At 35.8% G+C, this 24,951-nt stretch overlaps 1 protein-coding gene across 1 annotated transcript in view; it reads left to right on the top strand.

Moving 5' to 3' along the window:
* LOC137387032 (zinc finger protein 26-like) overlaps positions 1 to 24,951 on the top strand; it is an 81,103-nt gene that overhangs the window by 35,566 nt on the left and 20,586 nt on the right. Inside the window, exon 2 of the mRNA XM_068073314.1 lies at positions 7,060 to 7,256. Within this exon, the coding sequence (XP_067929415.1) occupies positions 7,060 to 7,256 (197 nt within the window). The remainder of the gene's footprint in view (positions 1 to 7,059; positions 7,257 to 24,951) is intronic.

The following is a 24,951-nucleotide window of genomic DNA, read 5'->3' as shown; positions in this document are numbered from 1 at the left end:
TGTGGATGGTTGCTGGTGGCAGATAGGAGTTGCTGTTCAGGTTGACTGGACATGTTTTTGCAAAAGAAGGAAAAACTGTAAAGAAAAACTGTCTGAAGTGACAAAACAAGATCTGCATTAGTCACCCAGAAAAACATGGCTATATGATGATTCAGCTCGAGAGGTGAAACTCTTTTCGCTGATGTCCTTGCAACTAAATTGTATAATATGAATGCATATACGTATGTATGATATGAATGCATTGCGTGACAAAATTGGGCAACCTATAGCCATAAAAGGGGTGCCAATTTGACTTCATGATTGTGGCGATCTGTTATCAATGATTTGGTAAAACAATAAGACTGTCAGCAAAGCACTTTTTTGCTTGTGTAAATGGCTAAACTCACCTTATAGTTTAGCAGTGCCAAAGTTTGTTTAAGATTTCCAGAGGGCTCCCAGGTGTTACTTCTGCAACAAACTAAAATTGAGATGCTTATTAGCCTGATCAGCTTGTGAGTTTTAAGATGCTACATGTTTCCGCTCTTAACATAAGGTCATTGTGCTTTGTTGCAACAATGACCAAATTAATAAATGACAACTCAATACAGTATCAATTCCTCTATTGTTGATACTCTTGATTTGTATATACTCTGCTAAATTGTTATTTCCATCGTATCGATTGGCTGAAGCTGAGTCATGACTAAAAGCATGGATTTTAGCCATGACACAGCCCATGAATATTCGCCTCTAATAGACATTCGGCTGACGCAACTTACTGTGATGAATAATGTTTCCATTTCACCAGGTACAGTGTTTTGCCATTTTTGCCCTAAAAAAAGATTCAGAAACAAATTATGAGAATTGAAAAGTGAAAGAGAGAAGAGGGGAGGGGCAGAAAACCTATGTCAAACATGTTGTAAAACAGAGTAGTGAATGTAGTCCATGCATGACCAGAGGTTGAAACTTTTTGAACACAAAATATCAATTTGCATTCCAAATATGTGTCAAGTTGTCTTTTCTCGACAGTAACTTTACCCATCGCTGACACAAAAAATTGATCAAATTTGCACCTTTCTAATAAAACAGTGCCATAAGATATTTAAAGACATTTAAAAATAATACACATAGATTACCGAGTACACCACTTCAGGTATTTGTAATGATCATACCCAGTTAAATTAGAAATTTAGTTTTTTTAGGCAATTTTTTGCCAAAGGATGGATCCTCAAGATTATAAATGTTTATTGGCATGGGAAGACAAAAAATTACCATGATTTGGACTTTGGTATACTTCAATGTGTACTCTGAAACACTGGAAAAGTGCCTTTGACTGTTCATCAACTTACCAACTTTTCACTCAAAATCACTTCTGCATCTGAGTCAGAATAGTTTGGGTTAATATATTCTGCTGGAGTAGTATTTCCTATACAACAAATAAAAACCATATCTTTAGTGAAAAAAGACGCAATGATTGAGCTGCTAGCAACCAGTGCAGACCATAGCATGTTAGCGCAACAAGTAATTTGTACAAGCAAAAAGCCCATCCCGAATCACACCTGAATTCAACCATGGTTAGCTGGAAAAAGCAAATTATTTGATCATTGACTGCTACCCTGTGGGCTGTTGGAATGTCGTGATTATGACAAAGCTGTTAGTAAGCGAAGCAAACGCAAGCTGTGTTGTGGTTATTTGGCTGTCAATTGACGTACAAACATGTCAAATTATGACATATTAAACAAAATGGTAACAAAATCACGACACCAGGTTGTTATAACCGATATTATTGCTGGGTTGTTTTGTGAAATCCACTATAGGCAACAAAGACACCACCCATGGGCAGCAAAAATTCTCTTTATATTTTTCTTTTCTTCCCCTCCCACCTTTCCTCGCAAGAAGCGTGGTGGGGAAGGAAAGAAAAGAATAACAAGAGATTTTGTGGCCTATGCACCACACAGAAGAAAAAATTTACCTGCATTGCAGCCATCCTTCCTAAGAGAAAATCAAATAGCAAAATAGTCAACATCATCATGGTCATAGCGCATTACCGGACTATTGATAAGAGACTCAACACAACGACAATGAAAAATAAGACAGCATTTTCTACTTACTGGAGCGCTGCTTATTCGTGCTTTTTCTCTACTTTCTCTGGAAAATAACAGTACTAAGGTCAATGGCATTCAGAAATTACTTTTACTTTAAATTTGAGCAAACGTCAATTCCAAAGTAAATATCTCGTGGCGTAGACAAACATATCAGCAATGAAATCGCTTGACTGAGGTTCAACAAACTTAGACAGTGAGGAATGAGCTATGGCTTTACTTACTATGTGCCTCTGTGTGTGCCATGCTTTGTCAGCACACCTTTTCTACAACAAACGATATTGAACATTTCATTGCTGGGTCTGCATTAGTTTTTCTGAACTGTTTGTCCATCTTGTATGTCATAATTTGTATGAAGAAATATGACCAAACAAGGGGAAGTAACTCATATGCATTGTTTCTCTAATGATCTCACATTATTTAAAATTTTAGTTTCTTTTGAGACAAAATATAATGAATACTATACTTACAGTCTTTGTAGGTGTTGGTGTGGGTGGTGAAGTAGTAGTAGTAGTAGCTGATCTGGGAGTAGATGTAGAGGGAATGTGGGAGCAGATGTAGAAGTTAATGTGGGAGCAGATGTAGAAGGTTATGTGGGAGCAGATGTAGAAGGTAATGTGGGAGCAGATGTAGAAGGTAATGTGGGAGCAGATGTAGAAGGTAATGTGGGAGCAGATGTAGAAGTTAATGTGGGAGCAGATGTAGAAGTAGCAAATGTGGAAGTTGATGTGAAAGTAGCAAATGTGGAAGTTGATGTAGTAGCTGAAGTGGAAGCAGATGTGGGGTTATAAGGTTCATAGGTCTTTTGCACATAGTCTTCTGCAACAAAACAATCGCATAGGGGAGTAGGATGTAATATAAAACAGGCAATTAGGTTATGTTCTGCTGTACATTGAAAAGACCAAGGGAACTTACTACATCTTGTCATATCATTGAATGCTTCTTTGATGACTGACACAATTTCAGTCTGGTGGCATCCTTCATCGATAATAGTAGACAAGGTACCTTTGCCTGAAGGTTTGAATACCAGGCATAAAACAGATAAACCTGCACCGTGGGCGTGGGCAGCCTGTAAAAATGAACATAAACAATATTATAAGAGTGTATGATACATTCGTTCATACCATGAAATACAACAACAACATGAAAAGCAAATCTTCTGCTAGCTGATAATATACCATTGCACTAGACGTGAGCTGGTTCAGATTGGTTGAGCTTGGAGAAGTTGCACTAATTTCTCAGTTATTTGGATGCTAGGTATTCCTAAAATAACTCTTTTGCACGAGTTGTTGTCTTATTCACTTCATCTACTAAAGAAAGCTGTCCTATACACAGTTGGGATTGTGCAACTATTACCGGCATGTTAAGCTTCAGGGGACCAATCCACAAGTGTTGTAGTCACCGCCAACACATGGCTTCAAAACCACAATTACAAGTGATTTTTAACATTAACCACGTTTGTATCTGATACTACTATACTTTGATATCTGCATATTTTCAGACATATTTCAATGTAAACAAAACCTGAATCGCAGCCGCAAAAGTAAAACGTTTTAAAAGTGAGCCTGAGCGTATTTAAAACTTTCTATTTACACAATTTGGCATGTCAGTCTTATAACTTGACTTAAAGCAAAACATATTTTACTACACTTACAACACGCTCCAGTGCGTCCACATAGTATTTTGTGGTCTTCTGCCCAGCCCTCTTCCAGCCTTTTCTTAAGTGTAGACATCCTTTTCTTTGCCTTCAAATCACGGAAGATGATAGCTGTGAAAACAACAAATGGGTACAGATAAAACTATCGCATACAGAGTAAAACTTTGACATTTTGACATTGATGGATAACTTGGCACTGCAAAGCATGCTAAACCAACATTGCATTTCCACATGGAGTGGAGTTCTGATGATCTAAAGCCTTTATTGAGAACAGTGCGATTTAGGCAAAACAAGAATAGATTTCAATGCTAAAAGACCATGCAAAGCAATCACGACTAGTAGTATTAACACAGAAGCTTTTAAATGATGATTGTTTTAGACTTACGACATGCACCACAGTTTGTGGCTTTGATGGCATTAATGGTCCCACACTGGTACTTTATCTTGACAACTGAAAACAAATGCAAAGTAGAATATTTATGGGCAGCTTACTTTTATTTTGATGTGACTAGGTGCTTCGCCTCTGGATCATAACAAATTATTATAAATATTGCAGAATTAAAAGGGCAGCGAGCTCACTGTTTTAAAAAAATTAGACGAAATTACCACATGCATTACATTTATTTTTAAATACACTTCCTGTGCTATCGCAAACGCTGCAACTTCTTTTCAAAATGTGGCAAGCTTAAACACAGACAAAAGAACATTAAACAATAACATATGAAGTGGTGGTAGCGTGATACCAATAATATAAGTAATAACAAGGAGATGCCCCAACAGTCTGACCGCTTCCTGCATATAAAATGAGCTGTTAGATATATTCATAATAAAAACAATAAAATGAAAAGACATATTGTAGAGACTTTATTGCTTCAAGCCATATACACTGAAACTCAGATAACTCGCCCTCGGATAGCTCGAACAAATGGTTAACTCGTTCGGATTTGTTTGGTCCGTTCCCCCGCAATGATAAAATGCTTTAGATAACTCAACCTTAACTTTGTTAACTCGAACAGTTTTTTGCCCAATGGCTACCGAGACGGTTGTTATCGCTTTAGAATATCACTTTATTCTCAGCCATAGAGATAAACAACAACTCTTAGTAGTTCTTAGGCGTCATTATTACCACTATCGGCAAAATATTTCCGTTAACGACTTTTCTAAAGGTTTGCAAAATTCAAACTTTATCGAACATCCGCTTGGGGATAGCCCAAGCGGATGTTTGGTAAACTTCAACAAGCAAGGAGAAGCGAGGTAACCTTCAGATAAACCTAAAGAAAAATCGGCTAAACTGGTTTTAGTTAAAACGCTCAAAAGAAAAATATGTCTTTCTTTCTGAGAGTTTCAACCGCAATCAGGTTTTGCTTATTTTAATCTGAAAACGTCCTGGCAGTCACATCACCTAAAACAAACAAACGAATCTCAAGTAATAAAAGGAAAATATTCATACATTCTGATCAAAATTGTTAAAACATTACATGAGAGGTCCCTTAACTTGAAACAAGCAATCAATGCTTTTGATTTATATATAGTTTGTATATGTACTGATGAATACAATAATACATGCACTTGTGACAGTGTTCTCATAACCTGAACGCTCTGATAACTGGAACACTTTCTCTCGGTCCCTTGAAAGTCGATTTAGCCGAGTTTTACTGTATTAGATTTATGTGCGTGGTTCACTGATGATTCATGATAATAACTTTTGTTTTCTTTGAATAAACTGAGCGCCGCTTCATATGGTACATGCCCAGCCTAGGACTCCAGTCTCAAGGTGAAGTAGAAAAGATGTAATGTTAAATACGTACCAATTGACGTACCGTCTAAGCAAAGAAATCTACAATTGAGTCACCCGGGTCACTCTCATTGTAAAGTTAATGTATGGCTAAGTTAAGAATTTTAGATAACCAGTACAGCCATAGTAGGTAGTGACTATGAATTTTCAACTACACATGACCTTCAGCAAAGATATTAAACACATATGTCCTGAATTGTTATTCAATGGTACAGCCACCTCGCTAAATCAATTTATGGATGGGGTTAATTAAGCCCGCACCCAATCAATTCCCTTTATTTTGCTATACTTATGGGTACCTATGCTGGGTCTTTCTAAGGTGTGTAATTTCAGAAATGCATTACAACTGAATTGTGTTTAGATGGTTTTTAATCAACAGGGTTTGAAAACTTGGCTGTGTGTAAGACTAATGAGGTTGCTAGATAGTTTTCATGGCCTTAAACTTTCCATATTGTGTTTGCTGTGAGCTACCCTTTAACTGCTGCCCATGTAAAGTTTAGCTATCGGCCTACTGCTAGCCCTTTACTGAAAATTGCCGATTTTGCTTCATGATATGTATACAATTTTTTCTTCAACTTCAAACTTATCTAGAACATTTTTGTTATATATTTCATTTTGCTAACATGTTAACCAATAGTACTATGCAAAAAAATTCAATGTATCTATGCTTTGTGCATTGCTAAAGCTATGTGAAGCCACGATCGTTTCGAAGCTAAAACGATCCTCTAAAATGTTTCTTACTCTCACAAAACTATTACGTTCACCATCATCAGAGTCAATGATGCTATTTTAATTATCTGTGTCATCACAAAAAGCTGAATCTTAATTGGCTATGATGTCGTAAACATAAGTAATTACCTGTTTTCTGGTTCACGCGGTACTTAACAAAACTTACCCAAAAATGTTCGCTTTTATGTTGGAAATTCACTAACAAAAAATTAAAACTAATTCGTTATTTGAGGATAATTTTATGGAGAAATCTTCGGACAATACCGTCAATACTATAAAAGTTAACGCAATAGAAAATAATAATATTATAAATGTAACAAATTAACAAATGGTGCAGCACAGTTCAGACATCTTCTCATTATGTTTCTCATGACATGACCAAACTGCACAAGTTCTTTTACCGTCTCATTAAGCAAAAATCTATGGTGCTTAGTAGTCTGGCTATCTAGTGTAGCGTTATGTTCAAGTTATTAGCGCTGAAGAATTGTCCAACGAAAGAATAATAAATTATTTCTCCAGAAAAAGTGTGGAGTCTGAATACAACAGAGCACCTAACAAAAAAATCTACGGGTCAGCTTGGATGGACACGCCCACCACTCGATCGACTAATATAGTCGGGCAGGTGAAGAATGTACTGCAGTATTATAAGCGGGTTATATTGTCAATGATATCAGTCGTATACGCGTAGCCTTTTACCATGACCACATACGCCGACCAGCGTCCACAACTCTATCGACTAACATAGTCACACAGGCGAGGGATGTACTGGAAAAACCATTCCGGTGCAAAATATGCAGTAGTCAATTTGCATGTCACAATACTCTAATAAGTCACATAAAGACACATACTGGCGAGAAGCCTTTCCAGTGCAAGATATGCAGTAGTCGGTTCGCTCATCGCCAACACCTAACAAGTCATATGAGGACTCACACTGGAGAAAAACCATACCAGTGCAAAATATGCAGTAGCTGGTTTGCTCAAAGCAGTAATCTAACAAGTCATAAGAGGACTCAAACTGGAGAGAAGCCTTTTCAGTGCAAGATATTCAGTATTCGGTTTGCTCGTAGCCATCATCTAACAATTCAAATGAAGACTCATACTGGAGAAGCCATTTCAGTGTAAGATATGCAGTAGTAAATTTACTCAACGCTATCAATTCAACACGCACATGAGAACTCATACTTGATATGAGCCATTTGACTATAAGACACACAAATGTAAATGTTCAAATGTATTTGGATACACTCATATACTCGGACTTGGTTGTATAAATATTGCATTGTGAGTCGTCTCTTTGTTGTGTGATAACATATGTTGCATATTGAGCTATGATTTAAATATTTATGTGTGGTAAAATATATTGAGCTTTGTGTTAAAAAATTACAGGTATGTTTTTTTATAAAATGGCAAATCTATGTTCAGTTTGGTTGGACCAAATTGAACACGACTAACAGCTGCAACTTTTTGGACATGGGTACATTGGCTGATCTTTCCGGCCAAACCTACTGACGTTGTAAATGTCGAATCAATTACCTTTGTAATTAAATATTTGTAGCAAAGCTTTACTTTTTATAGGGCATGAAATTTCTTACATAGCTGCTGTGCAATTATGGCGCCTTACAGTGCCTCGCGTTGCGCGTTCACAACTCGAGTTGCACAACTCGAGTTGTGAACGCGCAACGCGACTTTTCAAAAGTAAGGTGCAATATATTGGTATTACGGTAGCATAACCGTAGATCTGGTTATATTAACGATGGTACATCAATAGGCACCCGTTAGCTAATAGAAATTAAACTATGTATGTACTGTAAAATTAGAACTAATAGCGAATTATTAGAATTAGACTGTGCCGAGTTTGCAACTCGAGTTGTACAACTCGAGTTGCACAACTCGAATTGTACAACTCGAGTTTGTAAATATAACTCTAGTTGTACAACTCGAGTTGTACAACTCGAGTTCATCAAAACCCAAGCCGAGTTCTTTCAACAGCAACTCGAGTTCAACAACTCGGCTTGAGAACATCTCATAATTTTATTTTCTCTAGCAATATTTTCTATATATGGAATTTATTTTGGTGCATCCTTAAACGCCGTTGAAATAATTTCCATGTTCATTTTCGGTGTTCATTCAGTTTCTAGAGAGATCACTCTTTTTCCATTTGAAAAAGAAGTTGCCTGGCTGGCTGCGAATTTCTTTTTCCCACACAGGTTTACATACGGCAGTAAAATTTTGGCTCATGATTGGCTTTAGTAATTGAGATTTAGTAACCAAAACTTACATCATTACATTAGAAATCAATAGTTACAATTAGAAAGGAACACAAAATTCTAAATAACGTAGCAAAACTGATGTTATCATTCAAAAAGTGCTGTTAAAACGTAAGAGGCGCTCACTTAAAACTCATTAATTTAACCCCGCAGAACCCAGGTGGTTGAAGCCATGATAAAAAAAAGTTTTTTTGTAATCTAGTTTGTTTCAGCTTCCTTTTTGCAAGGGTAAAAAGAAAAAAATCATCATGACTTTTTTTAATGTTTATTGCTTTGTGACGAATATGTCACATTGGGCATTACAGTGTAAATTAAGAGCAAGAGTTGAATATTGAATGTTTTATTATAATTATGAAATTGCATGTGCCAGTATGACTGAAATGACATAAATGATAGGACAATACGATTGTGAACTGTTACAGTTGAGCAGGACCTTTTTGAATCATGTACATGACAAATCTTACACATGGAAGTCCACGAAACGATTACGTCCGTCCACAAAGCACAACCGCACACCACATTTACTGCACATTGTGTTAGTGTTATTTATTTCACACAGCCTACGCCTTCCTCTCTTTTCACTCTTTGCTGGCCAATGGGCCACTTGATCTTTTCTCACATCAGCACATGGAATGTTCACAACCTTTTGCTTGGTTATCAGCGGGTTAGAAGATGTGCATCGGCCACGCTTCTTGTCGCTGTCAACTGATACCAGGCACTCAGCTACTATAGCCTGAAACTTGCGCTGCGGGAGCACTTGTTTGTCTGGAAGCTGCAACAAGCGGCATTCTCGCTTGTACATTAGCCAACTATTGACCAGAGCCATGGAGAGAAAGTGCCAAAAGAGGCAAATATACCATCTCCTAGACTGTATTCTAAATCGGTACTTTGCCAGAAAGGGGTCGAGTATGTCAATACCACCCATGTGGTTGTTGTAATTTGCCGCAATTGCAGGCATGGAAACATCAATCCTTTTCCTTGCCTTCTTGTCCCATCTTCCAGCCATGCGCAGTGGCTCTACACAGGTATGGGTCGAGAGCAATGTCACTGCTCGGTTGTCAAACCATCTAACAGCCGAAATGTTGTGAGTGTCTTCGACCTGAAAGTCAAATGACCCTCTGCCTTCCGTCTTGAGCTCTTTTTCACCTTTGATGTTACAGTTTGGAAGCCGATTCTGTCTGACAGTGCCAATGTACTGTAATCCCCACTCTAAAAGTTTCTCCAGGAGTGGAACACTGGTAAATAAATTGTCTGCATAGATCTTATAGTTTGAATTTGTTGCTAGTGTAGAGACAAGCTTCATTACTACATCTCCACCTTGGCTAAGGTGGCTTCGGGTGCCATCGCCACCTTGATAAATGTCAAAGTCAAAGAGCATTTCGCTGGTACCAGCTCTACCCCATACCTTGAATCCCCATGGATGTGGTTTGCTTTTTATATACTGCCTGATTGGGCTGGTTGTTCCTCGATACTGTACCATCATTTCATCAATTGAGTTGCGCTCTTCTGCTGTTACTTTTAGGCACTGATCCCTCAGACTGTCTAACCATGGTCGAATTTTCCAAAGCTTGTCTTTCTTCTGTAAATCTAATATGCTGCTATCGTTGACAAAGTTCAGTTGGGTAGTAAGCTGTTGGAACCTATTCCGTGGCGTTACACTACTTATAGGTACATAGTCGGTACCTTGTTCCCAGTATTGTCTCACGCTGCTCATTCGTACAAGGCCCATATGAAAATACATTCCCATCATCTGCTCTACTTCTTTCTTCGTGGTGTTGATGCTTTTTTCCGTTTTTTGTGTGCTGTAGCGGTTGGTATTGTCAACCATGCCATCAATCATATTAGCAGTCACAAATTGTTGGAAGTACTGATATGGTGTTTTTATATTCTGGTTAGCTGGAGCCTCCATTTTGGCACCGGTGAATGCCAAATTTGGTGGTTGAAAGACCTTTTTCCTCCAGCGGTATGAGGGCCAGACTCTTTTTGGTACATTGCCGGCTGTAGGTGCAGTTGCCTGCACTGTGTTACATAAAGGTTCTTCATCACTTTCATCACTTGGCTCGCAATCATTACCACCAATAGTCTACAGTAGATCAAGAAACAATGTTATAGATGTTAATTTTGTTGTCAAAGGACAGGTTTAGCACCCTAAAGCAACAATTATATCGAGACCAGCTGCGCTTACGCCTACATATAAAGCATTCACAAATAAATACCTGCAAGTCTGGAGGCCAATCTTCATATGAATCACTCTCCTCATAATCTTCAATTTCACTGTCATCGCTGTCAATAATTTCTAGTATATCCTCAACTTTCACGCGAGATCGAGAAGCCATGTTGGTTACCACCAAAATTCACAAATTTAATTACACTGAACTACTATTTCACAGAACTCACGTTGCTCAACTACAGAATGTGACTATGCTCTTCTCAAGTTCTCCTCAACTTATATACTATCGTCAAAACAACTCACTTGGTGCAAAGAATATCCACCATTACCTTACTTGATAATCCATTTGTATCGGTGACGACCCTCAGTTTAAACACAGAAAGAACTACATAATTAGACGGCATTTCTACTTCACCAGTGCATACTATTGTTACCACATATTAGCCAATGCAGATTGTTTTACAATGCATGTTTGTCAGCCATAATTCAACTATAAGCTAGGAAGTGCAGGAAATGAGAACAAAGGCCCACTGTTACGCCGGCGTAACATGAAATAATTTTGCTTATGAAAATGACCAAGACATCAAAGGATTTATTACATCATTATATTGAGTAAAGTACAGATCCTGTTAAACAATATTAAGGATGATTTCGGCAGTGGAAATGCACTTTGGACTTGAGATTATTTGAAGATTCTAGCCAGTTCGTGCCAGTGGCTGGCAATTTGGGACGTGCTTTTTTCCAGGATGGGCTATGAATGCACAACCCAGTATACGAGGGAAAAATTGTTTATGTATGTAAAATATAGGACAGTTTATGTACTCTAGATAAATTGAATAAGAAAATGATAATTTTACAAGGCACCACAGCTGCTCAAATGTTATGTTACGTATGCGTCACAGAGGGCTCTGTGGGGTTAATAAGCCATTTTGAATAAAATTTTGGAATTTTGTGTTCCTCTCTAATTATAACTATTGACTTTCAATGTAATGATGTAGGTTTTGATTACTAAAACTCAATTACTAAAGCCAATCATGAGCCAAAATTTTACTGCCGTATGTAAACCTGTTTGGGAAAAAAAATTTCGCTGCTCGGTTCTCATATAGATTGTTTTTTAGTTTGCTTTTTACATTCTACAATTGTTTTTGTCTCTTTATATTTATAGAAATCAATATGCGCAAATCTCGCCAATATATATAATTTAAATATGTATACATATTTAAATTACTATTATTAAATTTCTGTAAATGAGACACCCCAATTACTCACTTTGCTTTCTTTACCAACCCGTGTTAGTTTTGCGTAACACAACTCGAGTTCATCAAAAACCCAGGCCGAGTTGTACAACACGGCAACTCGAGTTGTGAACGCGCAACGCGAGGCACTGTAAGGCGCCATAGTGCAATAGTTCACAAAACAGCTAAGGTTTCTGATTGCATTCATTATTAAATTCTTTAGTCAAAATTCAGTTTCATTGTGTGTCTTTCTGGCCTGCTTAATAGTATTCACTGCTGCAGATAATATTGAAGATTCTGGTTTCAAGGCTTGTTTAATTATGAAAAACATTGTGTGTAAGCCGCCAACATGTATAGGCTACACATCGAGCTTTAAAGGTTTACTTGCAACAAAATTTATATTATGACTCTTTGTTATCAAAAGGTTCACCTTGTCTTACCCTGATGTCATGTCGGTGCAAAATATGTGGAAATGTGATTACAAAATCTTAAAAGCTCAAAAGTGAACAGGTAATAGTTGTCATCACAAAAAATGCTGTAGGTTGGAATCAATTTATTTCTCTGACCTCCTCTAACAGTTTGATTATTGTTTTAACACGTGGTGTTATTACGTGAAATGAAAGGTCAATAAAAGGTTCAATAAAAATCCATCTCGTAGCGCTAGTTTAGGACAAACATTTTGGGTTCTACCAAAAAGCCTGCATCAGTGTAAAGTATAGATGCTCTATACTTTACAGTATTATTACAGCTTGGTCTAATAGTCTAGTCGTAATCTGATCATATCACCCATACATCCTGCCGAACAGGGCGAATAATTTCTGCAAAATTTTTTGACTATTACAGGTTACCAACCGGCTCTTCGTGTTTATCAGATGATGATATGCCATCCTTCGAGCTAAGGTTTAAAAATTCAAAAAATTTTCAAGATGGGTTTCGAGATATCAGTGCTCAAAATGACAGGATTACAATGATGATGAAACAGACGCGCAAGTAAAATTCATCGTTTTTTTATGTCATCAAGTCATTTGCGCATGCGCTCGTTCACGAAAACGCCGTCATATTTGTAGAAAACGATCGTTTTTTATTTATTTACAAGTACTTGTATGCGTTGTTTTAATACTATAATAAAATATTTGCAAACAAAAGCATTGTTTTCAAATTAGGCCTATCACTGCAAAAGCTTAGTGTTTTTAACGATTAAATTGTCAATAAAGATGGCCAACAACGATAAAATGACATCACGAAAAAACAAAGGATAAACAGGGTTTTATTGAAAGCGAGAAGTATATATATATGAAAATATTTTGACTAGTGAGGTTGCATGAAATTGTAAACAGAAGCCACGTCCCACGTCCCACGTCCCACGTCGTCAACCACGTCCCATTTGAGACGTTTTGTAAAAGTGTTTCTATCTACAACATTTTCGTGATGGCTCTGATTAACTGTTCGTTTTTGAGCTTTTAAGAGCTTATCACATTTCCACATATTTTACACCTACAACACCGCAGAGTAAAGCATTAAGTAAAACATAATGAGCTCTTGCCTTTCTGCTGTGCAGATAAATTAGTTGATTTTTTACAACTGTGGTAGCTCCTCTACAATATTTTCTTGATGCACTGATAACACCGTGTTAACTTGCTCTTAAAATCCTTGTGAATTTTGAATATACTGAGTTTGTGAAATATATTTGTACATGCCCTTATAGGCTTTCTTGTCTTTCCATAGTAGCTTTTAGCTGTGAGTATTTATGTACATACAGTACATGACGAATATAACTCCGATAATAGTTTTGTGTGTAATCTTCCGAATGAATGAATATATCACACTCTCAATGGTTTGCAAATTTGTCCTTTCCTTTCAGCATATGTTTTCTAGTTTTACCAATGCTTTCATACCTAAAGCATTTAGCATGGCGCTCTTTTTTATTTTATACTTGTAATATTATTTTCTAATAGCTCAAGTAACAATAAGCATGGCACCAGTGTTAACAAAATAACACAAGATAACAGTAGATGATATCATTAGTGTAAGGATAACGATGCAAGGAAATGTCCAATGTCTGTATATAACTTTATAAACAAAAAGTTAAATATTGACAAGCCAAGGGTAGTTTTCTTTGCTTTCGATATACTGGTGAATAGTGTCTGATATTGTAGTGTAGAGTGTTTTATGCTGTGAAGTGCTTATATTGTAATGTAGAGTGTTTGATATTGAGAAATGTTTGATATTGCAGTGGAGAGTGTTTGATATTGTAGATCGTTTGATATTGTAGTGTAGAGTGTTTGATATTGTAGATCGTTTGATATTGTAGTGTAGAGTGTTTGACGCTGTCAAGTTTTTGAAATTTTAGTGTAGAGTATTTGATGCTGTATAGTCTTTGCTATCATAATGTAGAGTGTCTGATAGTGTAGAGTGTTTGATGTAGTGGTGTAGTGTTTTATGTCAGTTTGTAATGATTAAAATTAAATTCTTGCACATGGTTGTGTATGTCTAGGGTAAATAGAAGCTCATTCAGTTGACCATAATTTCACATTCAAGATCTTTTCAGCCATGGTCTATGTAGCCATTTTGTCAATAATTTCTTGTCAATAATCATGTTCTCTACAACCATGTTATTTTATGACCATTTTATGTATAATCATGGTATCTATGTCTCTGCTCTCAACAGCCCTGTCATCTGTGGCTATGTTCTCTATTGCTAAGGTCTACATGGCAATGTCCTCTATACCCATGTTCTCAACAACTAGGTTCTCTATTAAAAAATTCTCTATAGTTTGTCCACATTTATAGCATGACACTGTTGCTCAATTTATATATGGGTCATACTTCTGTGATACCTCTCATTACAGTAGATAATATTATCAGTGCGTAGATATTGGCTCAACACATTTCTAAACTTCAGAGCGTGATCCCAGGTCGGTTCTAAACAGAAAGTAAAATAATGACGAGGCAAGTAGCTTTTCTATGCTTTTAATGATATTGTGAAATGCTTTATCAGTTTGTAACGATTTCCAGTGAATTTTAGCACTACTTTCTGCATGTCTAGCATAAATAAAAGTTTATTCATTTGACCATAATTAATTATGTTTGACCAACCAAATATACACATTCTTCTGAAGATGTTTTTTCTTATTTGTAGAAGCTACCTGCTGAGATTGATACCTGGGATTGTCAAGTTAATGTAGGGATATTCATGAGCTTCCAGTACAGAAAACAACTGCAGCAGCAAGCTCTTAATTTCAACATTCACTCTGTAGAACCCTATTGCATAACGACTTCAAACCACACAGTGAAAAGTAAAAATGTATAACATTTTATATTATTGAAAAATGTTTCTTTATCAGTCAGGTGTGATACTCTCTACTCTCAATGATGCGAATACATATGGCTGCTTGTTAAAATCATTATGAAAGCCTGATGTTAGATTTACTAGTTAACAAGAAAGTGTACAAGACAAAAACCAAATGCATTAGACGACATTATAATTTGTGTGCTAAGAATCATCCCCCAATTTTACATCTTTGAATATTTTGCGTACAGGAAATTTTGGGTGTGGTGCTTAGACATAACAGAAAATTTCTAACTTTAGAGTTTAGCTTCATCAAAAGCTAATGATTGGTCAGTTTTTGTAAAATAGTTAGTCAAATCCTTTTTACTGCTTTCCTTTATGATTTGTTGCTTGAAAGGGTCCGTATTGAGGGACCATGACCATAGCATAAGTGAAGTAATAAACCTCAATAAATTGTTATCGTAAAACAAAACATTCGTAACATCCAATAATTTTACAAATAACCATTTGTTGGCAATAGTTGATCAAGTAGTTAGCTTTTGATGGAGCTATTATATTATATCTTAGACCTGGAATATGATTGCTTATGGCTAAGATCTACTGCCCTATGCGACCTATCATACCAGGCAACTACACATTGTGGTACCCTAGGCTGAAGGAAATAATTCCAATTGTAGAGCCAGTAAAGTTAGTTGCCAACACTGTCCTCCCAAGTTCATTAAATTCCTACACATTCTTTTGCTTGGCTAGTAAACATTCCATCTAAATTTTGTATTCTTTTAGTTGAATGTTAAAAATATTTGCTCAACTTCCAACTAGTGGAGCAAGTGGGGCGCTCTCATTATTGAGGTAAGTTATTTTCAATGATTGGTTCCTGGTTCAGACCATAGCATACTATAAATAGGGCATTGTCCTTTCAGCGTTTATTGTCGAACCAGCGTTCACCATTGACTATGTGCACTAGGTACCGATATGATTAACCAAGTAATTGGATACGTCGAGATGTAACAATATGTCACACAGTATTTACCAATGAAATTGCTGAAATGGGGTGCAATAGCGTGACCATTTTTATCATCCATGTTCAACAAATCATTGTGACATCAACACCAAGATACAGTGATATAATCTGAACCAGCCTTAACCAACCAGCATTTAAACAACAATCAACTGAATTTTCTGTATTCATATAAATAATGACTTTAGGCTTTCACTTTATATTAGTCACATCATTATGTTAAGTTGCACTGCTGGTCCTGTTATGTAGAAGGTTGTAGAAAATTTAGATGGTTCTAGAATGGGTTGGGATAGTAGATTGTAGAGTGGTCACCCTTAACTAATCAGGGATTTTTAGGTTGAGAGAAGGCTACAGGAACAAAGAAAGAGATTTTGACTCTCATGTGAAACCAATAATGCAGTTCCTTTTGCTATTGCTATCTGAAATAGGTTCGCTTTTTTTCTATTATTAATATTATCATTACAATAGTCAGCACAGTTAAGTTGGGTGTTGTGATATCTCTACCAGTTGATATCAAGTGCTTGCAATTAACCTGCAATGATACTATAGCTTGCATCCATTTTTGCAATTTTAGCTTTCATTTTTTTTTCATTTGAATTCTGAAGAGATTTTCTTTATATTTACATGTATATTTAACAATTTTACATGGAAACTCGTCGCATTCGTTGATACGTGTATATTCGGTATAGTCCGCAGCCAAGACTAGCTTTTTATTTGCAATGGAAAATGAGTTAGCAGCGTTGATTCGTTGTTAGATCAATTTGCCGCCACAAAATCACTGCTATCAATTAATATGCAAAAAGGCTGCAAACTAAAGCTAGAACTGTCATAACAATCTGGTTCGTTCTGATAGATCGTCATACGTGTCGAAAAGACAGATAGCAGCTGCTACGCAATCGCTCCTACATACAACGACAATCTATTGGTGAAGGTATTACAGCGTCGTTTCACCAATTTAAATGTGATGAGTTACAACATCGTCAAAAGTAGCGTTTTATTCTAAACTTGACCCGTGGTTGCATATAGACGAAAAACTATTATGTTAATTGGCTTTTTGCATACGTATAAAATATTTGCCATTAGTTTTACTTCATTGAATAGAATTGACTGTTTAAAAACAATAAGCAAATTGATGTACATAGACATCGAAGATGCGCGCTCCCCATCAACCTATTGTAAAATTTACTGCAACAATGGTCTAAAATTCTATTAGATTGATTAAAAATGTATAACAAAATACATGTATATACGAAAAGTTAAGTCGAGTTTTTCCTATTTGCATAGCTAAGGGGGTGATTAGATAACGGATTAGACAATTTACATGTATATTATTCGTTATATAATATAAATTCTTTGCAATGTAAATGTTCCTAGAATGGATTATTCACGCTGTATAAATGTCTACTTCACTATACAGACATATTATATAATAAATACAATATATTATTATTTTATATGTTATAAAAAATAACAAATAAAAAAATTATATTTTAAAATTAGTTTTAATAGATTTGGCCAATGAAAAGGAAAAAGGAACCTCTATATAATCAGATTTGTTGAGTTTTAATCCTTACTATAATAGAAGCTGTGTCCGCCTACCCTTGTGTAACCACGGGTGGTTGTTGGGGGGAAAAGTGTACTGCATGAGATTCTACCTCAGACAATCAGCAGAGTAGTCAAGCATGCCAACACCCACAGCTCTCACAACCTTGTTGAATAATCAATCATTTATCTTAACCTCTAACCCTGCCGGCTAAAACTGATGGACAGACAGACACTGCTCTTATGATGGAAGGTGTATTTCTGTTCTATTTTATTCTAGATGTAATCTGTATCTTGGTTTTATTTTTTCTCTGCAGCATAATGTTTACTGGCAAAAAGAATTAAGTTTATTAATTTAATTTCGCCTTGAAGTTTTGCATTTTCCTCAACTCACGTGAGCTTACCATAATCAACAACCCTAAACAAAGTCAAATATATGAGAAAATTGGAAAAGTTCTTGATACAAACCGATAATACTACAGCTACTGTGCAATCATCTAAACTCATCTTTAGTATTTTCTGTTTGAAGGGTGAAAAGGGTGAGTTTGAGACTATGTTTGAGACTACCTTAGAAGAGATTAGGCAATTCACCTGCGGTTTATCATTTGTATATTATAAAGTCCCTATACCATAAACGTCCTTGAATTGGATCATTAATTTATGCTGCAGAACTGTTAAAAATAATTGTAAATAACATACAAGTCAGTTGAAAACATGGAATGACTAAAAAAAGTTTTGTATTATTAAAAGTTTTGACACCAAAAACTAAGTTCAAGATGATAAAGCTGGGTAATATTCCTTTTAACAGTATTAAAAAATTGCCAAGACACAAAGACCAGTTAGTTTTAGAACCCTAAATCAGTACTGATTGGTTTCTTACTAGTTGATTCTAGCAGAAATTCTAAAAACTATTTACAAAACAAACATACATTATTATTAATTAAACATTTATTATATGATAATTATTATTTAGCAAAAACAACTTAATCTACATTAAAGTAAGTAGGCTTGATTATCTATAATCATTTAAAATTACCATAAAAACCCATTTTCAAATATATCTCTGCAGGTACAAAATGCTGAACAATGGTCTTACTTTTCCAAGATGTAAATGTTTACATTTTCAGGGTTAGACCTTTACAAACAAAAGCTGGCATTCAGGCCTTACATTGTAACTTTTTCATTGTTATCCAATTCATTTATTGCAAAGATGAAGCTGCCTGTTCTCGGCGTGGCTTCACTTTTTTAACATGACTTTTATAACTTCACACAGGAAAAACTTAAACTTGTACGTACCTAATGAATATAATTCAAGTTTTATAGTTTAATAGCATGATATATAAACCTGAGGTGCTCTTTGAGAAATATTTGGCAAGCATGAAATAAGCTAATCCTTCATGTATAACCAGTGAGAATTATCTTAGTAAAAAGTCTCATATAAAGGGAGTTGTCTGCTTTGTTCAACTGGAGTTGTCCTCTCTGCTGAAAGAAAGCAAAAATATGCTCCGCCTTACGGTCGTAGCGATCCAAACAATCACACATGCGATATTTTTGTAACTAGTAGCACGCGCATTGAAGCATAGAGATTAGCACAGTTTTCCTCTGTAAGTAAGGAGTAATGGAATTGTTTTGCAAAAGATTGGAACACTAACTTATCATTTTTACGATGTCAAAGAGCTTAAATATATTTTACTAGCATAAAGTGCACGGAATGGTTTTTGCAATACTCATAAATATTGACATCTTATTTACATCTTATTAATACTCATACATCGTATTTTGACATCGTATTTACAGTTTTTGTCAATAGTGACGCTTTGTATATATATAACACGGTAATACAAATTTATTGCCGGAACCCCAAAAAAGGTTTCCGGTTCGTTTTTGGGAAAAATTGTTTGTTGGCACTATAACTGGTTTTATTATTTTGAGTTGTGTTGAAATAAAGTTTAGATTTACATTGTTTGATCGGCCTTAAATAATAATGAAACTGTTGCTTAATTTATGTGCAGATTACGCGTGTTAGCGTTTCATCCATTGCATAACAATGTATGTATCAGAAATTTGAAAATGTGGTCTAATACTGCGTAGTATTGCAGCAGTAATATTCTCTGCACAGACTGTTTTTGATTTTGCTTGCCACATTATTCTATTTTGACTATTTTTAGTTTGTGCACTTTTTTAGCTTGTGGGAACTAATTTAATTATTACTGGTTCAAATACAAATGAGAGTGTTAAGCTGTTGTATGAAATGCTGATATTTACCAGTAAAAGTTACTTCTTTACTCTGTAAGTCAAACAATTAAAGTACATAACTAACCAAATTCTGAAACAATAAAATTAATTACAAAAGGTTGAAAAAGCTAATAAAAGTTACATCCTTACTCGCACGGTCGACCGTGTTTGCTTGGCTCGGTCCATCCGGCTGCATGTTTTGATAGTCAAATGGGAGTCATGACAGTCCTTATATGCAGAGGCTCCGTAGTTGAGATAGTGGCGTAGAAGAGGCTCAGGTGATGAAGGAGAATGAGGTTTCATAGGCAGGGGAGAGAGAGGCTTCTCAGCAGGCAGAAGGGAAAGTTCCTCAGTAACAGGAAAGGATGAAAGTAGAGTTGTGGATGACGATGCTGAGTTATTGGAGCTGTTCTCTTTTATAGATGTCTGGCATGTGGGATGGTTAACCTGTGGGTGTATGATGAGTGTTAAGTTTCAATGCTTTCTGTCAGGCATGTGAAGATATCTGGTTTGTGTAAATTTTCAGCTGGTGCACATGATGTTAGCATGTAAGGTGGGGCTCGTGACTTACTCCTGGTATCTACGTCCTGTTTGACAGCGGTGGCAGATCTGTATGTGACTCCTTTGACTCGGCTCTGATGTTTCTCTGGTGGCTCTTTGATGATGGTGGTTGCTGGGTTTAATTGCTTCCACTTCATATTAGCGGTTTCCACAGGCAGTGTTGATACAGTTTCCATGACTGATTTCTTCCCATTCTGAAATTTCTAATTTTTTTTTGACGTTTCCAATTATCGGATCTTTTGATGTCTTTTAGGCATCTTATTGTTTTTAGGTATCGTAATTGGCAGCAGTTCATCATTGACTTTGTTTTTCCAATGTGTATTAAAACTGTAGTACATTGACAAAACACACCAATTTGTTGTTGCAAGCTAATATTGTTGGCATAATTTGGGCTATTTCAATCGAAGTTCGTCAAAATCTCCAGACATAAAAATTGAGAGGATTTTCTAATGCTATGAACAGAGCATCAAGCTTTATAGATAGCTCAGCTTATAGGTAATCAGATATTTATAACGATACATATGTGCATTTGTGATCGAGCAGCATTAGTTTTCCTTCATGAGTATGAAAAACATGAGCAAACTACATCGAATGAAGCTAACTTTTTGTTGATCAACAAAAGAATTGCTGATTGCTATTACGCCTTGTTCTCGACGAGTTTACATGTAGCAGCAATAGAATTCCTTCATGAGTGTAGCAACATGCGTTCAACTAATTCAAATTAAAACAATTTTTTTATGTTTCTAAGAAACTCAAAAGTTAAGACTTTTTATTATAAATCAAATATACATATTTCAATTATAGGGAATATTTTAGGACTGATTACAAAAGTAGCAATAATTTGTTTATTGTTTAGTAGTTCACACTAAGTTAAAAGTAAAGGATTGTAAGTAAACTCCAGAAACAGCTTATCTTTCTGTTGTTTCGAGTTTGTGGTTTTTCTGAGAGTATTCATGGACTTCACTTGCTAATGACCAGTGGTAATATGCCCTAGACCCAAAATCACAGAATTCAAGCACTATACATGGACAGATAAACTGAAGCTACAATCCATCTATGTACAGTGTAAATAAATTTAATGCTCATTTGTCATTTTTGGTCTGTCAACCAAATGTTCAATTATAGCGCTAAAGTTTTAAGAATGAAAAAAACTACTTTGCCGGGGAATTACTCTCGGAAACTCCAGTTCTACTGACAGGCATTCTATCTACTACCCACAGCTCACCTACAATGCTATAGAATTGTTGTGCACATAATTGTTACACCCACCAATCTTTAATAGCAGATAATTAAAATAGTCATGCTTCAGCTAACACGCTTAAATCACTACAGTCATACTTCAACTTACGAGCTAAATGCGTTCCGAGACTGAGCTCGTATGTCAATTTACTCGCATGTTGGTGCAATTTATTTATATATAGAACAATTAAATATATATTGATTGGTTTCCATACTCTAAAAGAAGCAAATAAAACACTCAAAACAAGATATTGTAACAGAAAGAACATGTTGGTTATTCTCCTTACGTACTACATGCTTTCAAAAAGCAACAAATAAAAATGATGCAAGGAGATGTGATTAATTAAAATGTAAAATTAAATACATGCAATAGCAGTTAACACTCGCGTTTGCCAGGGAGGGAGATATAAGTTATCCTTCGTTACAACAGTTGACTTTGATAAATTTGGATTTTATCAAAGTGTTAAAAGACAAACTTAGAAGCAAACCTAAAAGCAAACTTTCATTTTCAACTAAACGTAATTAAAATTTCTTCGGCGTTCATAGTTTGAAGTTTCTTGCTGGTTAGCGAGAAATTTTTCCTTTTTTTCGCTTCCACGACTAGCCGGCCATTTTAAGATAAACCTATCTAAGGACGTTTGCCTTTGTCGCCCTTGCATCATGTTGCGTTTAGGACGAACACAAGTGTCGTCACAAATGGTTAATGCACAACCACTAGCCAGCTTGTCCGAATGTCTATTAAACAGTTTGGATAGATAGCGCCGGCCTTTTCACATAGCATCGTTTCAGTTACGCTGTCACCGGCCAATTGTTTGTCCAATGCCATCAGCGGTCGTGAAGATCGCTGCACCGTTTAGAAACTATGGTTAGTCCTTTTGCGAACTAAACGCCCTGAATATAATCTTTCTGTTTGATAATTATGAATGTATTTCTGTCATGTTGCCGAGCTAGCTCAATCACGCATACACATTTCGCATATTTTTCAATATTTTTGTATTTAATATCAACTGTTATCATTTGCTTTTTCTTTGTATTATCTTTGATTTTACTGGCAAACTTTCGGTCTACGCACAGTACGTTTAATTCACATAATTCTGCACAGAAAATCGTGCACAAAAAACACGGTACAACAGTATAACCTGAGCAGTTGAAAAATACAGAGTGATGCTGTGTTCTCGTAAAACACCTCCGGCATACTTGGCAACTGACTCAAGTGCTCGTATCTCAAACATGGCTCGTATGTTAGTGCTAAAATTTGCTTGAAAGCTGGCTTGTATCTCAAGTTTCTCGTACGTTGGAGCACTCGTAAGTTGAAGTATTACTGTATAAGAGAAATCAGTGCCCAGACTTACCAAATATGCTATAGGTATAATTTTAAGTCTATAACTAAACCTAATTAAACTTATAAAACACATAAATAATAAAACACTTTCATTCAAAATTTGAATAATAATCTTTGGATATGTTGATTAAATATATTTGTTGTAACAACAATGTTATGACTGTACAATGCTGTACATTCATCTAGTTTCATTATATACTTGAATATTTGACAACTCAAGATCTCGTACTTGGATAGCCAACAGTTTGGTAGTAACAGCATTATCAATACCTGTCTAACAAGACAAAAGTGGAATATTATTAAACCTGAACTAGGAATGTTAAGACTTTGATTCTATTGTGATTACCTATTAGCCTACCTAGCTTGAAACTAATTTATTTGGTATTGCTAACAAGACTGACTTCATACATACAAGTGACATGCATGGAAAACACTCGTCTGGTGTAAACTGGTTATATAAACTAATGTACAGTAGAGGTTGGCGTCTAAGGTGATCATGGTGGTTCCTGGTACTAACTTTAGAGCATCCTTGTTCACATCATATAACATATACACCACGTTTGCACTGATCGCAAGTCATGCCGATCCTTTTGCAGTGATTGCGCTACATCTGTTTACTATTAAGTCCAGAAGTTATTCTCTCCTGTTGTATTCATATTTCAAATCCTACAGTTCATAATTAATCCAATATGTGGTTGAGCAGTTTTATAGCTTACAATGCTTGACAACTGTTATAATGCTGTACCCATTGTTTATCATGTATTGTAATAATTTTATCACTATTACATTTTTATTATTTATATAACAAAAACAGAAAGTCAGTATAAGCCAGAAAGACCGGTAACTATAATACTAAAAGTATAAAACCCTGAGACTGCCAAGATATACTAAAACACGGAAAGTTTATTTGGTCACAATGTTTGATAGCGTATTTAATTGGTTGACTTCAACCAATCACTATCACTGATCCTCAAGTCAATATACTGTAAAACCTTAATTAAAAGCCATGACACACTGGTTTTCAACTTTGCCTCTATAGTGGCGGCGTTCAAATAGAGGCTGCCGGTATAATTTTCAAATTGCTCATCCAAATTTTCGGAAGATCATTTTCGCCCTATTATGGGCAAAACGAATATCACCTGTGTTTTGCTCACATTTTCTGGTTATACGATATTAAATCATTTGGATGCAATAAATCTGCTAACCTACCTCTTAACTTGTACCACACTTATATTGAAAGCAAAAACTAAAATTAACATTTTTTAACCAAATGTTTTTCTGGGATAGCTGCGTTCTTATTGCTGCTTTTGATGGGATGAACATCTTCCAGTCCTATACCTTCCACAATATCTTCTGGTACCAACTTTTCTTCTGCACTGCATAATTCTTTCGCTGCCGCAAGCTGATGTATCAGTTCAGGTTATCTTATCTTTGTGGTCGGAAGCTGATACATCAGATTTTATACGGTGCATTAGTTTATTTATAATTACTCAGCTTTCACATCAGGTAGACCAATAAAATTTGATTTCCTTTAAAACGAGGTTGTTGCTAAGGATATAGACTGAGCGGCAGGCCTCTCGCTAGCGGCTCACTGATTATCCAACAGAAAGTTCACCGCAGCACAATCACAGACAAAAATAATATCGCGATTTTGTACAGCTGTAGAAGCTTGTAACATGCTTAGCTAATGGGTCTCTAGTAACTTTATATCGAGTGATTTTGACTTTTCAGTGCATGTATTTCATGTTAAAACATTTAATAGTAGCCAAAGATTATGGGAACAGTCAAAATGTG

Source organism: Watersipora subatra, chromosome 2, assembly GCF_963576615.1.
Source record: "Watersipora subatra chromosome 2, tzWatSuba1.1, whole genome shotgun sequence".
Taxonomy (NCBI): Eukaryota; Metazoa; Bryozoa; class Gymnolaemata; order Cheilostomatida; family Watersiporidae; genus Watersipora; species Watersipora subatra.
This window is presented reverse-complemented; position numbering and strand designations above follow the sequence as displayed.